The 14184-nt window shown below is 41.7% G+C and overlaps 1 protein-coding gene across 1 annotated transcript in view; it reads right to left on the bottom strand.

Annotated features, from left to right (window-relative positions):
• The window catches only part of NID1 (nidogen 1), a 105527-nt gene that overhangs the window by 74394 nt on the left and 16949 nt on the right, over window positions 1-14184 (bottom strand). Inside the window, exons 2-3 of the mRNA XM_061624553.1 lie at window positions 1844-2143; window positions 154-383 (exon numbers count right to left, since the gene is read on the bottom strand). Coding sequence (XP_061480537.1) covers window positions 154-383; window positions 1844-2143 — 530 coding nt within the window. The remainder of the gene's footprint in view (window positions 1-153; window positions 384-1843; window positions 2144-14184) is intronic.

Consider the following 14184-nt stretch of genomic DNA (forward strand, 5'->3'; position numbering starts at 1 on the left):
TGAATACTTCCCACCAAATAAAATAAGAATGCCGATTTAGAAATGAATATCCAACTTCATGAAGATTAACAACGTTTGTGATATGGAAGAGTACTAGCAACATCATTTATACAATAAAATTATTATAGGAAAGAAAAAAATAAAAAAACATACTTTGGCAGATTTCCAATTATTTCTTCTTCATTAGCAATTATATTGTATGTTCCAGCTTTTACCCATAAGAAATAATTTGTAGAGGGCTGACTAAAGCCAACAGTAGCTGGGATAATTTCCTTAGCGTTTTTAGAATGTGTACTGTAGAATTGCAAACCATCTTCTGGATAAAGGAAAACAGCATAGGAACTGGAATCAGAAGACGCTAAAACAGTCTGGAACGTGTTTCTCTGTGAAGAAGATTTAAAATTTATTTAATTGTAGAAAAAGTTTTCAAGTTTAGATATAAAGATGAGACTTTAAATACAAGCTGAATGGATTCAATTATTACAGAATATGGAATCAAGAATTTTTTTAGAAGTATTCTGCTCAAAACTAGTCTTGCAAAAACAAATATTGTTTTGGTCACTGAACATCACAGAACCTTATAATTAATAAAATGAAAATGTCCTTCTGAGGATCCAAAGCATGATTTTAGGTATGTCGAAGGCAGCCCAGGCCATATGTAGTTGGGGGTTTGATTCCTCCCTTCCATTGCACAGCATATGCCTGTGCCAAATCATAAACTGCTTTTGAAAGTATAGGGCATTCAAGACCAAAGTCTCTCCTTCCCTGGGCATGAGGAACTAGTTGTGTGATCCTCTGGATCTCTGCTCTATGAGCAGATCTCCCCCTTACCAGCCCCTGCCCTGGCTTCAGCAGCACTAAGATAGTTTTAACAAATCATTTGAAGCAAAATGAGCATATACTTGTAGAAGCATATCATTTATGGCACACAATGGGCAAAACTGTAAATTATAAAATCTTTATTACGGTCCAAGACCAGCGGTGTATATACCAGAGTGTTAAATTCAAAGTAAAACAATTCTGTCTTAAATAAAAGTTGTTGGGTATTAACAAATGAAACTTTGGCATTCAACAGGAAAGTCTAACATCTCTCTTTTCTATTTTATTTGCTCATGCCTGATATAATTAAGTGTATAAAGTAGCTGAAGAAGTATAGCACAATCTCAAATGTTTGCTTAAAACAGAAAAACTTACTTGGAAGTTAATATGCTTTGACCTTACTCATTTTGTCTTAACTGCAGTCTTTTTATAGAGAAAAAATAGACGTAAAAAAGAAGGGAGAAATATACAATTCAGGCATGCATTTATGTGTGAGAACACGTGAAACACACTGATGTCACTGCAATTGTTGCCCCAGGTTTTCCATAAAATCAATTAATTACTGTAAATCAAATTGTATACATGGAAATACAGATGTCATTCACAAACACTGAAATAAATGGGAAATGAGCCATTAAAGTAATCAGCTTGCACCTAAAACCTAAAATCTTGGACAAGAAGGAGCAACAAAAATAATCTATTGCTAAATTCATTGTGTGTACGTAAATACTAATACCCTATCCAATGACTTTCTTAAATCTTATTCCTAGTAACACAAAATGTTTTGCATAAACATTAATATTTACACATCTCATTTGAAGTTCTGAATTTGCATATAACCTAAGATCAGTTTATAACCTGTATTTCTCTTGAGCATCTCTTTCAAAGTGTATACTTCACAATTTTTAGGCTACAATCTATATCCATTTACTATGTATATAGTATATAGAAGTGCACTTTCACTTAGTTTGCATATAGCTTTTTCACTTCTAATTTATCCATTGCTAGACTGTCACATGCTCACCTTCACTTCCAAAGTGGGATCTTCTCCAGATCCTACATAAGGAGCCACAGAATCCCAGGTAACAATTACAACATTGCTTGGATCAAAGGCAGACTCTGGAAAGCCTCTTTTAATATACTTAGCAGCAAGCTGGAGGACATCTGGGGATGAATCTTCTCTATAGTACACATTCCCATGTCCTCCTGTGGTATCCAAATCGGCATAAAAGGGAGCGATACCTCCAAAACTGACTGGAAATTGACCAAGATAATCTTCTTCCCTTGATGGCTCAGTCACTGCAATGATGCCATTAGTAAGAACCTAATGAAAAAAGATTAGTAAACTGTTACAAAGATCCAAAGAGTTAAGACTTGCTAGACACAAACTGTTAACACTACTCAGTAGCATTTTTAGTCTGAAAGTAACTTCGGTGTCAGACTTGAAACCAAATACATACATATGACCCTGCCCTACCAATTATGCCTCCACATATGCCATGAACATCAGGGATACATAGGTAAATGCAAATAATTTTCACCAGTGTGAATCCATTCAACATCGCCTTCAATAAAATAGTTATAATGCAGCTGATCGACCAATTGTCATTGCAATTATGAGAGGAGATCCTCAGGGCCACATCACTGAATCAACTCTTCAGCCTTTCTTCTCAAAGCTGAATTAGTCCGGAATACTAGTACAGGCCAACTCGATGCCTATTGGAAGCCCACAAACAGACCATGAGGAAAAGAGCCCACTCTCACTATTGTTCCATAGTGACTGATATTTACAGGAATAGCGCTGATCCTGGAAGAAGTATAACCATCAAGAGGAACCCTCGTTAAGGCTATCAGGGAGGAACTGGAGCCAGAGGAAGGGACGAAAGTACAATCTTGGAGTTCCTAATCTTCTCTTGTGTGCTTTGCTTTCAAAACTACTTGCCTGATTTTAATTGTTGTAGGTGCTTGCTTGTTTTGTTTCTAGGTTGCATTTTGTCTTTTTTTAGGTTGTACTTTTATCTCATTTTCAACCATGTCAGTTTTGTGTAAGGCACCTTGTACACTTTGGTAGAAAGGCAGGGTATAAATTCATACATCATCATAATCGTGACTGCTAGCCATTGATAGCCTTATCCTATATGAATCTGATGTATTCTCTTTTAAAGCTATCCATGTTGGTGGCCACCATCAGATCATCTCTTTGCCGCCCAGCGGAGCTTTTTAGGGTGGTACGAGGGCTTTTACATTCTGGCCCTCCTGATACTAAGGAAACATCAGAAGCCCGCTGCAACGAATTTGCGGAGCACTTCCAGGACAAGATTGCTTGCATCCGTAGGGACTTAGACTCTGATGTTATGACAGATGACTCCACTGAAGTGTCCAGAGCGCGGTCTTGTCCTTCATTGTTGGATGAGTTTCAGTTGGTGCAGCTCGAGGAAGTGGACAAGGTGCTTGGAATGGTGTGGGCGACCACGTCTGCCCTTGATCCTTGCCCATCTTGGCTGGTGAAGGCCGGCAGGGCTGTAACCACCGGCTGGGCCAAAGAGGTGATAAACGCCTCCTTGAGAGAGGGAGTAGTCCCTGGTAGTCTCAAGGAGGCAGTAGTGAGACCTCTTTTAAAGAAACCTTCTTTGGACCCAGATATTTTGAACAACTATAGACCGGTGGCGAATGTTCCGTTCTTGGGCAAGGTCTTGGAGCGGGTGGTCGCCGGCCAGCTCCAGGCGCTCTTGGATGAAACCGATTATCTGGATCCGTTTCAATCCGGTTTTAGGCCCGGTTTTGGCACTGAAACAGCCTTGGTCGCCCTGTATGATTGACCTTTGTCGGGAGAGGGACAGGGGGAGTGTGACTCTGTTGATTCTCCTTGATCTCTCAGCGGCGTTTGATACCATCGACCATGGTATCCTTCTGGGGAGGCTCGCGGAGTTGGGAGTTGGGGGCACTGCTTGGCAGTGGCTCTGCTCCTACTTAGTGGATCGTCGCCAGAAGGTAGTGCTTGGGGAACACTGCTCGACATCCTGGACTCTCCATTGTGGAGTCCCTCAGGGGTCAGTCTTGTCCCCCATGCTCTTTAACATCTACATGCAGCCTCTGGGTGCGGTCATCAGGAGTTTTGGAGTGCGTTGCCATCAGTACGCTGATGACATGCAACTCTACTTCTCCTTTTCACCTTCTTCAGGTGAGGCTGTTGATGTGCTGAACCGTTGCCTGACCGCGATAATGGACTGGATGAGAGCTAATAAACTGAAACTTAATCCAGACAAGACTGAGACACTGTTGGTGAGCTCTTTACCTGCCCAGATGGTGGATGTTCATCCTGTTCTAGATGGGGTTACACTCCCCTTGAAGGAACAGGTTCGTAGTTTGGGGGTCCTTTTTGACCCTTCCTTGTCGCTTGAGGCTCAAGTGGCCTCGGTGGCATGGAATGCGTTTTACCATCTTCGCTTAGTAGCCCAACTACGCCCCTATCTGGACAGTGACGATCTCGCCTCAGTTGTTCACGCTCTGGTAACCTCTAGACTGGACTACTGTAATGCGCTCTACGTAGGGCTGCCCTTGAAGACCGTTCGGAAACTTCAGCTAGTGCAAAATGCGGCAGCCAGGTTGTTGATGAGGACCCGCTGGTCTGCACATATAACACCTGTCCTGGCCCACCTGCACTGGCTGCCTATTTGTTTCCAAGCCAGATTCAAGGTGCTGGTTTTGACCTATAAAGCCTTATACGGTGTGGGACCACAATACCTTGTGGAACGCCTCTCCCGATATGAACCTACCCGTTCACTTCGTTCAGTATCCAAGGCCCTCCTCCGGGTACCAACTCATCAGGATGCCCGGAGAATTGTTATTAGATCTAGGGCCTTTTCTGTGGTGGCCCCCGAACTGTGGAACAGCCTACCTGAGGAGATACGCCTGGCGCCTTCGGTACTTTCTTTTAGGCGCCAGGTTAAGACCTGGCTATACTCCCAGGCATTTTAATGTTCAATGTGTTTCATTTAATGTTTTTCGTTTAACTTGTTGCTGATTTTATTGTAATTTTATTGTAATATTGTATTTTAATCTTGTTTTGTTCACCGCCCAGAGAGCTATTCGCTATGGGCGGTTTAAAAATGAAATAAAATAAATAAAATAAATAAAATTACTATATCTCTGGTAGTGAATTCCACAGATTAACTATGTGCTATGCAATGAAGAACTCTTTCTTTTTTTTTGGTCCCAAATCTCCATTCAGCTTCATTGGATAACCTCAGGTTCCAGTGCTATGAGAAAGGAAAAAAACTTCTCTCTGCCCACTTTCCCCTTATCATGCATAATTTTATACACTTCATACATGTCTTTCCCTACTTACAATTTTTTTCTAAATTAAATTGCTTCAACCTCCAGCCTGACTAGGCCCAGCAAGAGTTCCAATTTGGCCCACAAGGCTATTCCCCACAAGCCATGCCTATCTGTCCCACACCTGATGTCAGTTGGTATGCAAAATTCAATTAAAAAAACACAATAAAATTCAGTAGCAAGGCATGGCAACCAAAGGCAACAGGAACTGGCACGAATGGTCAAAGAAAGTTTGGGTGAACAGAAAGGTTTTAGTTGATGGGAGAAGCCCCTAAACTTTGATGCTTAATGAACTGTTCCTAAAATAATGTCAGATTAACAAAGAACCAGCATCCTAAATCATGGTGTGTGGTTTTTTTAAAAAAAAATAGCGGGCAAAATGTTCCTAAATTGGATCAGGATCACACTGCTGGCCAGGGGTAGGGGTTATAACCCCTTATCCCCATGCATTTCCCTGTTTAACCCCCCCCCCGGTGCTTTCTGCCCTAGGGTGGGGTGGGGGAAATATACAGGTTTCTTTAAAGCACCTGACATTTTCAGGCATAAGGGAAAATGTCATCAGGAAAGGATTAATGCCCCCTTGCCCAGAGCCATAGCCTTGATCCAGTTTAGACCCTCAGGATGCTATAACATTATTTTAAACTGGGAGAACCTAATCCCAAATCTTGTATATCATGTCTAAACACTTTGTGTAACACAAAGTAGCCAGTGTCTTTCCATTTCTTCCAAGAAATACCTGGTTTCACACAATATGAGACATGATGTGCCATGAATTTTGCTGCTCCCTCCTGAGATCACTCGTAGTTGGCCGGATGAAGTAGACACTGCTGGCAGGCTGGCTACTGGCTTATGAGCCTGGGAAGTACCATATCCCACTATCACCTCTATTATTTTAAAAATGGCTACAGTTTGGTTCACTTTGTAAGTGGGATGCTTGAGATCTGATGGAAAAAGTAGCCCATGAAGTTAAATCAGTTGCACCAATGGAGGTCATGTTGCAAATCATGTGAACAGGACATGACCTTTGGCAATCTAATCATCGCAATCCAAATATAATTGCAATAGCATGGCCTTCAGGAAACAAGCCCACTGTTCAAATCTAGATCTAATCAAACCAGCTGAGGAGTGAATACCACCACCTGTCTCCACAAACAAAAAAATCCCATCACCCTGACCATAGGACTCACCTCCTTGATCCAATCAATGTTGGATTCTGTATTGAAGCTTTTGTCCAGGAGGGTAAGAAATTGGTTTTTGGTTTTAATTGCCCAGCTCCACTATGAATTCACTTGCTGAATTACATGTGCTAGTTCTAGCTCCCCAGATCCACTCTGCTGAATGTCACTCTGCTTGAAATCACTTATGCTAAATACCATTCTACGCTGCCAGCCAGAACCCAGGGGTCTGATTCCCCTGCTTTTCTTCACTACCTCTGACTCCTACTTCTCTGGACCCCTGCCTACTGAAGGATTCAAAAGCCCTTTTAAGGACTCCACTACAGTTCCTGATATTCCTGGAACCTCACTAGCTGAAGCAGAAATCCAAGAAGTCATTTTCAGGGCTTCCTCTGCTGTTTTTCTGTCTCACCCACGAGCTTCAACCTGCTCCAGTTCTAATTCTTCAGGACTGCGCACCAGGGCTGGGAAAGGTATATCTTGCTCCCTATCCTGTTTGCCAAAGATACTTTCCATACAAATGTAGCCTCCATAACTGCTCCCTTTCTCTCTCTCTCTTTGGGATCATTCACACAGGAGCTAAACTTCGAATTAAAGACACAGCTTTTGCCATTGCGATAGATTTGCACAGTTCACACTTCCTACCTTCAAATCTGCTGCTTTCCATTCACACTAGTCGGCATTCCTCTGGGAAGGATTTGTGTCGCTGTTTCATGGCCCCACCCCCTATTTTGCATGTTTACTGCATCCAGAGTATCAATATTGCTAATGGAGAAGGGGATGTTTTGGTCAGTTTGATTGTTTCTTGTCAATTGCATGCCTCTCCTGGCTGAGTGTTGGGGTGCAATTGATATGAAACTGATTTCAGGGGGGAGTGAGTGATGTGCAGATAATTGGTGAACATAACATTCACCTATCTGTTTTTCTGTCTGTCAATTCCTGACAGGTTTGCAGTAAAACCCCTTTTTTAAAAAATGAGCATTCTCTCTCTCTCTCTGTGGCTTTTGTCACATTCCTTTCCAGTGTCAGATTTGGAAGATAATTGCTGATCATTCACCCGTTTTACCTGTCAGTTTCATTTCCTCCTGATGGGTTCATAGTAAAATTCTTTTATTTTTTAAAAGTGGGTATGAAATTCAATTTTTATATCTGAGCTGGTTTCAAGGACCATGGGGAGGGAAGGAACTTAACGGTAGGGAAGGAGGCTATAACAAATGCAGGAGGACAGAGCAAGTCGGAAGTGGCTGGTTAAGCTGCCAGAAACAAAATGAAACTCATGGGGAGTCTAGTGGGCAGAGAAAGGGGAGTATGTGAAAGTGATGATCCACCCGCCTAGCAAAAATAATCAGAGCAAAGTGCCTACATGGATCAATGCAGCGAAGTGGAGATGGTTTTTCCTTTACTTTTCGCATTATCGTTGAATTAGATTGATACGGATTTAAAGGGGAAAGCTTCATTATAGCTTCTCCTTGCCTGCAACGTCATGTGAACCATGCGAATTAAATGGGAATGCAAGTAGCACCAATCGCACAGTAAGTCACCATGTGAAAGAGCCCTTTCTCTGTGTTTTAGAAGTCACCCTCTGGTCCTCCCTGCCCAGATGGACATTACTTGGCTCCTAGTCTGCCTCTCTAAATTTGTACTGAACTCACTCCCATCCCCTATCTTCTTTTACGCCAAGTATGTCTGCGCCTTCATGTGTATGTGTGTTGTGTGCGTGTCAGTTTAGTTATGGTTAGAATTATTTAACTAACACCCTCACACCAAAGAAATGCATATTGTTACTGAGCTATCCCCACTGATGTTAATTGATACGTATTGCTGCTGAACTATTCCCCACAACTTGTGAATTGCATATATTTTTATTCTCTGTGTTCAATAAATATTCCCATCTCTAATACCTGTGTAAGTGTAAGTAAATCTACCAAGATGTGCTATTATCAATGTCTAAAGATCCTAATTCATAAACCTCCTAGAATGTATGTGAAACTCATGTCTTCTGAGCAGAGCTTGGAAAAGTTATTTTTGAACTACAACTCCCATCAGCCCAATACAGTGGCCATGCTGATGGGAGTTGTAGTTTAAAAAAGTAACTTTTCCAAGCTCTGCTCCTGAGGTTTGCTAACAACACAATGTGATGATGTCATGTCATATGTCATTTGAAAACAGATGCTATCAAAAAGAGAGTCAATGCATGGAATGAGAGGAGCTCAATGCCCATTATTACTTTAATTAGGCTCTAAGGGCAAGATTATGGGTAATGCATGTAGAACTTGCTGGCAAACATAGATTCCATTTCTGACAATCAAATTATTTGGTAAATATGTGGTCTGGGATAAGACTAAAATAACAGAAGGCCAAGGTGGTAGAATAGGTTCAGACTACAGCTGGTGGATATCTCTTCTGAATGTAATTTTAAAAAAAACCTCCCTACAAATAGAAAACCAGTACACCACAGGAGGAGTTCTGGCTCCGCCCTTTGGCTGCTGTGCTGGTTCCCTATTTGCAGCAGGGTTTAACGGGACATAAATTAAAAGACATGGTCTTCCTCCTGCAGGCAGAGTTGGATGGACATATCTGTCAATTTGGTTTCTCTCAGTTTTTCATTTTCCCAGTTCAGTTCTCCACATTTCCACATCAGTTTGCAAACTTTTTTTTAAGTCCTCATAAGAATTTGTCCACATTTTAGTGTACATTTCTCACACACATTTTTGCAGAGTTTTGCCTAATATAATGCATCTGATTTTCACTAACACATACATTTTTATGCACACTTTCCTCTAATATACAGATTTTTGTACACATTTATGTGGTTGGAAAGGTGTGAATTTCAAAGGAGGGCTACATTTCAGTTTTCATATGGTTTCAGGAAATGTGAATTATGTAGTTTGACATTAAAGTCCAAATCAAACCTAATTTGTCACCCATCCCTACCTGCAGGGACCTCCTGCTTCACATGTAGACCAGACCACAGATCCTTATCTACCATGGTCTATGTCTCTGCTACCTGGCAGTGAGGCACAGACAGACTTAAAATGTCAAGAGAAAAAAACTGAATAATTACATCTTTTGCTGATTACATTGCATCCTTGGCATTCCCTTACCAAGATAAGATCACCAGAGCAGTCATTCTATCCCTGCACCAGGCTCTTCTCAAACAGAGACAGTGATGACGTTTGGGGATAAATACACAGAATGTCAAAAGGACAAATAGAAGAGACATGCACACTTTCAAGTGTCATAACCAATGCTAAAATTTCAAAGCTGCTCTGATATAATTATATTTATAAAAATGACACAGGAAACTTTGGTATCAACGAATGGGAAACTTTGGCAAACATTAGGAATATCTGGCATTACAGCGTCTTAGCTGGCACGTAAATCTGTGATAAGAAATGGCTCATATAGTTCTAGAAGAAGTATAAGGCTAAGATACAAAACATCAGTCATGGCTTTTCTACTACACACAGGAGATGCACAACACAGCAAATCCTTCCAGTCCCGGAGTAGCTGCTTCGGCCATTTGCATCTTGACAGAAGATCATACCTCCAACTACAGTTTTCCTAAATTGTGTGAACATTGAACAACACTGAATGCTGAACAACACTGAACAACATTCAAACATTTTAATGTATTGTTTTTTATCTTGTATGTCGCCCAGAGTGGCTGAACAACCAGCCAGATGGGCGACTAATAAATTTAATAAATAAATAAATAAATAAATACACCCACTTTGTATTTTACATACCTTAAATTAACACTTTCTTGTCACCTAATAAAGTTATTTAAGGGAGCCATCCTAACCTTTGCTGCACAGCTCAGCAGGGGTTTATGGAGCGGCAGGGCCACTGCTGCATCCACAGCAGCTGAAATGGAAGGTGGGGGAATTGGGGCCAATGTTGTCATATGATGTCAATGGGACAAACCCTACCCCTCCTCGGTCCCCAGAAAACCCTGCTTCAGGGCTTTGCACTGTGTATTGCCAGCCGGAATCCTGCCAGCAGAACTTCCACCCATCCATGTCAGCTGGCATCAACCTGCAGGTGGTGGCTGGTGGGTGACTGACAGAGTCCGTCTGGGCTGGGCAGAGGGACACCTCTGCAAAACCCAATCCTCCCCAGCCCGATGCAAAGGGGGTTTGAAACACTCTGCCTGTGAAGAAAGAACTTGCTGTAACTTTTCTAAATTTCTGTGACTAAAACCCTTTTTAAAATCAATGTATATGTATTAATTACTTAGAATGGCTTAGTTCAAGAACCAAAAGAACATAAGGAACATAACAATTTTGTAAAAAAATGATGATCTCTCCTCCTGATCCTTCTGATGTACAAAAATTCTCAGCATAATTTGCTTTGTTTACATACTTTGTATGTGTCACAGAATACATGGAAAGTGACTTCATTTGTGGTGGTCCAACGTGAGAGATTCAGATTCTGGGACCATGGGCTATGCTTCCTGGAAGATGGACTGCTGGGAAGTGATGGGTTGCATCTCACAAGGACTGGGAAGAATGTGTTTGGCCACAGCATGGAGAAGTTCATCAGGAGGGCTCTAAACTGAATCCTAAGGGGGAGACCTAAACTTGGTGGTAATGACTGATGACGGCTTGTGCACAGTAATGGGAACAGAGAGATCGGCTGTAATAGGGACCAGTAACAGTCCTCAGAAAAATGTAGTAAGGAAGCCAAGCCATAAATCACATGGTCTTCAATGTCTGTATATTAATGCACAGAGCATGGGAAACAAGCAGGACGAACTTGAATTCTTAATACAGGAGGGCAATTATGACGTGATAGGTATAACTGACACTTGGTGGGATGACTCCCATGATTGGAATACAGCAGTTGAAGGATATAACTTGTTCAAAAAGAACAGAAGGAATAAAAAGGGAGGTGGAGTCGAGCTATATGTTAAAAATATATATCCACGCACAGAAATACAGGAAGATGAGCTTGGTAGCTCCACCGAGAGTATCTGGATTAAAACTAATGGGGCAAGTAATAAAAGGAATGTGGTGCTTGGAGTCTATTATCGACCACCCAATCAAGAATGTAACTTTTGAAAAGCAAATTGCCAATGTTTCGAGGAGGCATGATGTAGTAGTAATAGGGGATTTCAATTATTCCAATATCTGTTGGGAGACAAATTCTGCCAAACACGGCCCCTCCAAGAAATTTCTGACTTGTGTTGGAGATAACTTTCTTCTACAGAAAGTGGAGGAAGCAACCAGAAGATCAGCTATCCTGGACTTGATTCTAACCAATAGAGATGATTTGGTGGATGAAGTGGCAGTTACGGGAACAGGGGGAAAGTGACCACACCGTATTTGAATTCTTGTCCCGTCCAGAGCTGGAACCAAGAGACTGAGACACGGGTGCAATTAAATCTCATTTTATTAAAGTAATAGCGTCACCTCCGAAGCTTCAAAAGCCTATTCAACCTGGGGTGACAGATGATCTACTGGGAATTCCACCAGACATAGACAATATAAATCAGACTCCCCATAATCTGCCCCCTGAGAAGACTAAACTGACAAACCCCTCTTGCTCTGCAAGCAGTGACACCATTAACCCAACCATTTCACCTCGCTATGAATTAGCCAGACACGCAAAAATTGACCCACTGGGCAGGTGGGATAGAATGCGCTTACTGGAGCCAGATGAAATTGGATCCCCGACTAACCCTATAAAAGTCGAGGAGCCTGAACCCCACCACAACAGACAACTAAACTTCTTAACATGTAATAAGTTGATTTACCCCCCAAATGGCTGCGTAGCACATCCATCCTTATTCGACGAAATCACATCTCAGTGACAGTCATCCATTCTTTCATGGAACGTTAATGGTTGGGCTAACAAGAAAGACGATATCGATTTCCTAGACTTCTTAAGCAAACATAAAATCATTTGCCTACAGGAAACTTGGATTTCCTCGCCTAATGCCCCGTCTTTATCTGACTATTATGCTATCTCTACCCCAGTGGTAAAACCCTTAGGGAGAGGCCGTCCAAAAGGAGGCCTAGTAACCTTTATTTCTAACACCTACTCGGCGAATGTCGACATTTTACCAACTCCGTCCCAATTAATTCAGGCCATTAGGATAAAAGACATATTGGCAGAACCACTGATCTGCATAAATGTCTATATCCCCCCTTCATATGCTTCAAGCCCAGAGAACAACAATGAGTGGCTCAAATTGGAAGAGTTTTTGTCCCTCCTCGAAGAATTGTTTCCAAAAGACTGTTTCCTTCTAAGTGGCGATTTTAACGCCAGAATCGGGAACTCTGGGTCCTATAATGTAGAGGCCTCTAATTGGGCCCCATTGAACAATCATCTAAATCATTTCAAAACTCTTCAAGATAACAAGCCAAATAAACAGGGATCCCTTCTACTACAACTTGTTGCCCAACATTCTTTAGAAATATTAAATGGTTCCTGTGTAGATTCCACACGCGGCTCTTTTACATACTGGTCCGCCTTGGGATCTAGCATAATTGACTACATGATTGTATCTTCCCCTTCTCAAATTGTAATAACTGATTTTAAAGTGATACATAGACCAGAGAGCGATCACTTCCCTCTTCAATTAACCTTTTTGCCTACGAACCACTCTCCCTCACCACTTGTCCATCAGACACCCTCTGAACTTCCGAGAAGAGCTTATTGGTCAGAGTCCTTGAGAGAACATTTAGCATCTCAGTTAGGGTCCGACCCATACCAAACGATCTACAAGGGCATTTTGGAAGGTGCTCTGGATCCAATACAAGCATTCCAAGACATTCTTTCTTCCTTAAGACCTTCTTTAATTCGAAAGCCTTTGAAACTTAATAAGCCTCATCCCCCTCCTATATGGTTTGACCAAGAGTGTAAGATGGCAAAAAGAAAACTTAAACTATACCTGAGGCTATTAATCAAAAATCCAACTGTCAGCTCCTATGCTCTTTGCTTTAGATCTACAAAAGCCACATATAAAAGCCTATTAAGATGCAAGAAACTAGATTTTGCAGCCTCCTGCTGGCAGAGATTGGCTACCGCGGCCTCTGCAAAACAAGAACGTCTTTTCTGGAACTTAGTTAACTCGGGAATGGGCTCATCTATCAGTAATAAAGTACACCATATTACGAATTCAGCCTGGCATGCTCCTTTTTGAGTCTATATTCCAGCTTAGCCCCTCGTCAATCTCAACAACCCGACACTGATTTTACATCTCTTCCCTTGTGGCCCCCAGTAACAACTGCAGAAATTACAACGCTAATAATTTCACTGAAAAATGGTAAATCCCCTGGTGAAGATTTTCTACCACCCGAGATATATAAACATTTCTCTGACTGGTGGGCCCCCATTTTAGCATCGCTATTCTCCAGAATCAATGACTCTGGCATAATCCCCGAGAGCTGGAAACACAGCATCATTATTCCAATATACAAAAAGAACGACCCTTCCAACCCCTCTAATTATCATCCCATAAGCCTACTAAACGTGGCGACCAAACTTTACAGTAAATATCTTCTCCATAAACTAGAACAGTGGGTCGAATCAAACCAATTTATACCTCCTGAACAGATCGGATTTAGGAAGGGGTCTTCTCCAACTGACCATTGTCTAACTCTGAACTTTCTGGCAACCCTATCTATATCTGACCCCACAAGACACCTATATGCGGGCTTCATAGACCTGGCCGCAGCTTTTGACTCTGTAGATAGAGACAGGTTATGGACTAAATTACATAATATGAACATTGATCGCCGCCTTTTATATCTATTAAAAGCTCTAAATACAGGCACTGTAGCCCAGGTTAAAGTAAACCAACATGGCCACATGACACCACCATTTGGGGTAGAGAGGGGCGTCAAAC

The sequence above is a fragment of the Rhineura floridana genome, chromosome 4 (assembly GCF_030035675.1).
Source record: "Rhineura floridana isolate rRhiFlo1 chromosome 4, rRhiFlo1.hap2, whole genome shotgun sequence".
In the NCBI taxonomy this organism is placed as follows: domain Eukaryota; kingdom Metazoa; phylum Chordata; class Lepidosauria; order Squamata; family Rhineuridae; genus Rhineura; species Rhineura floridana.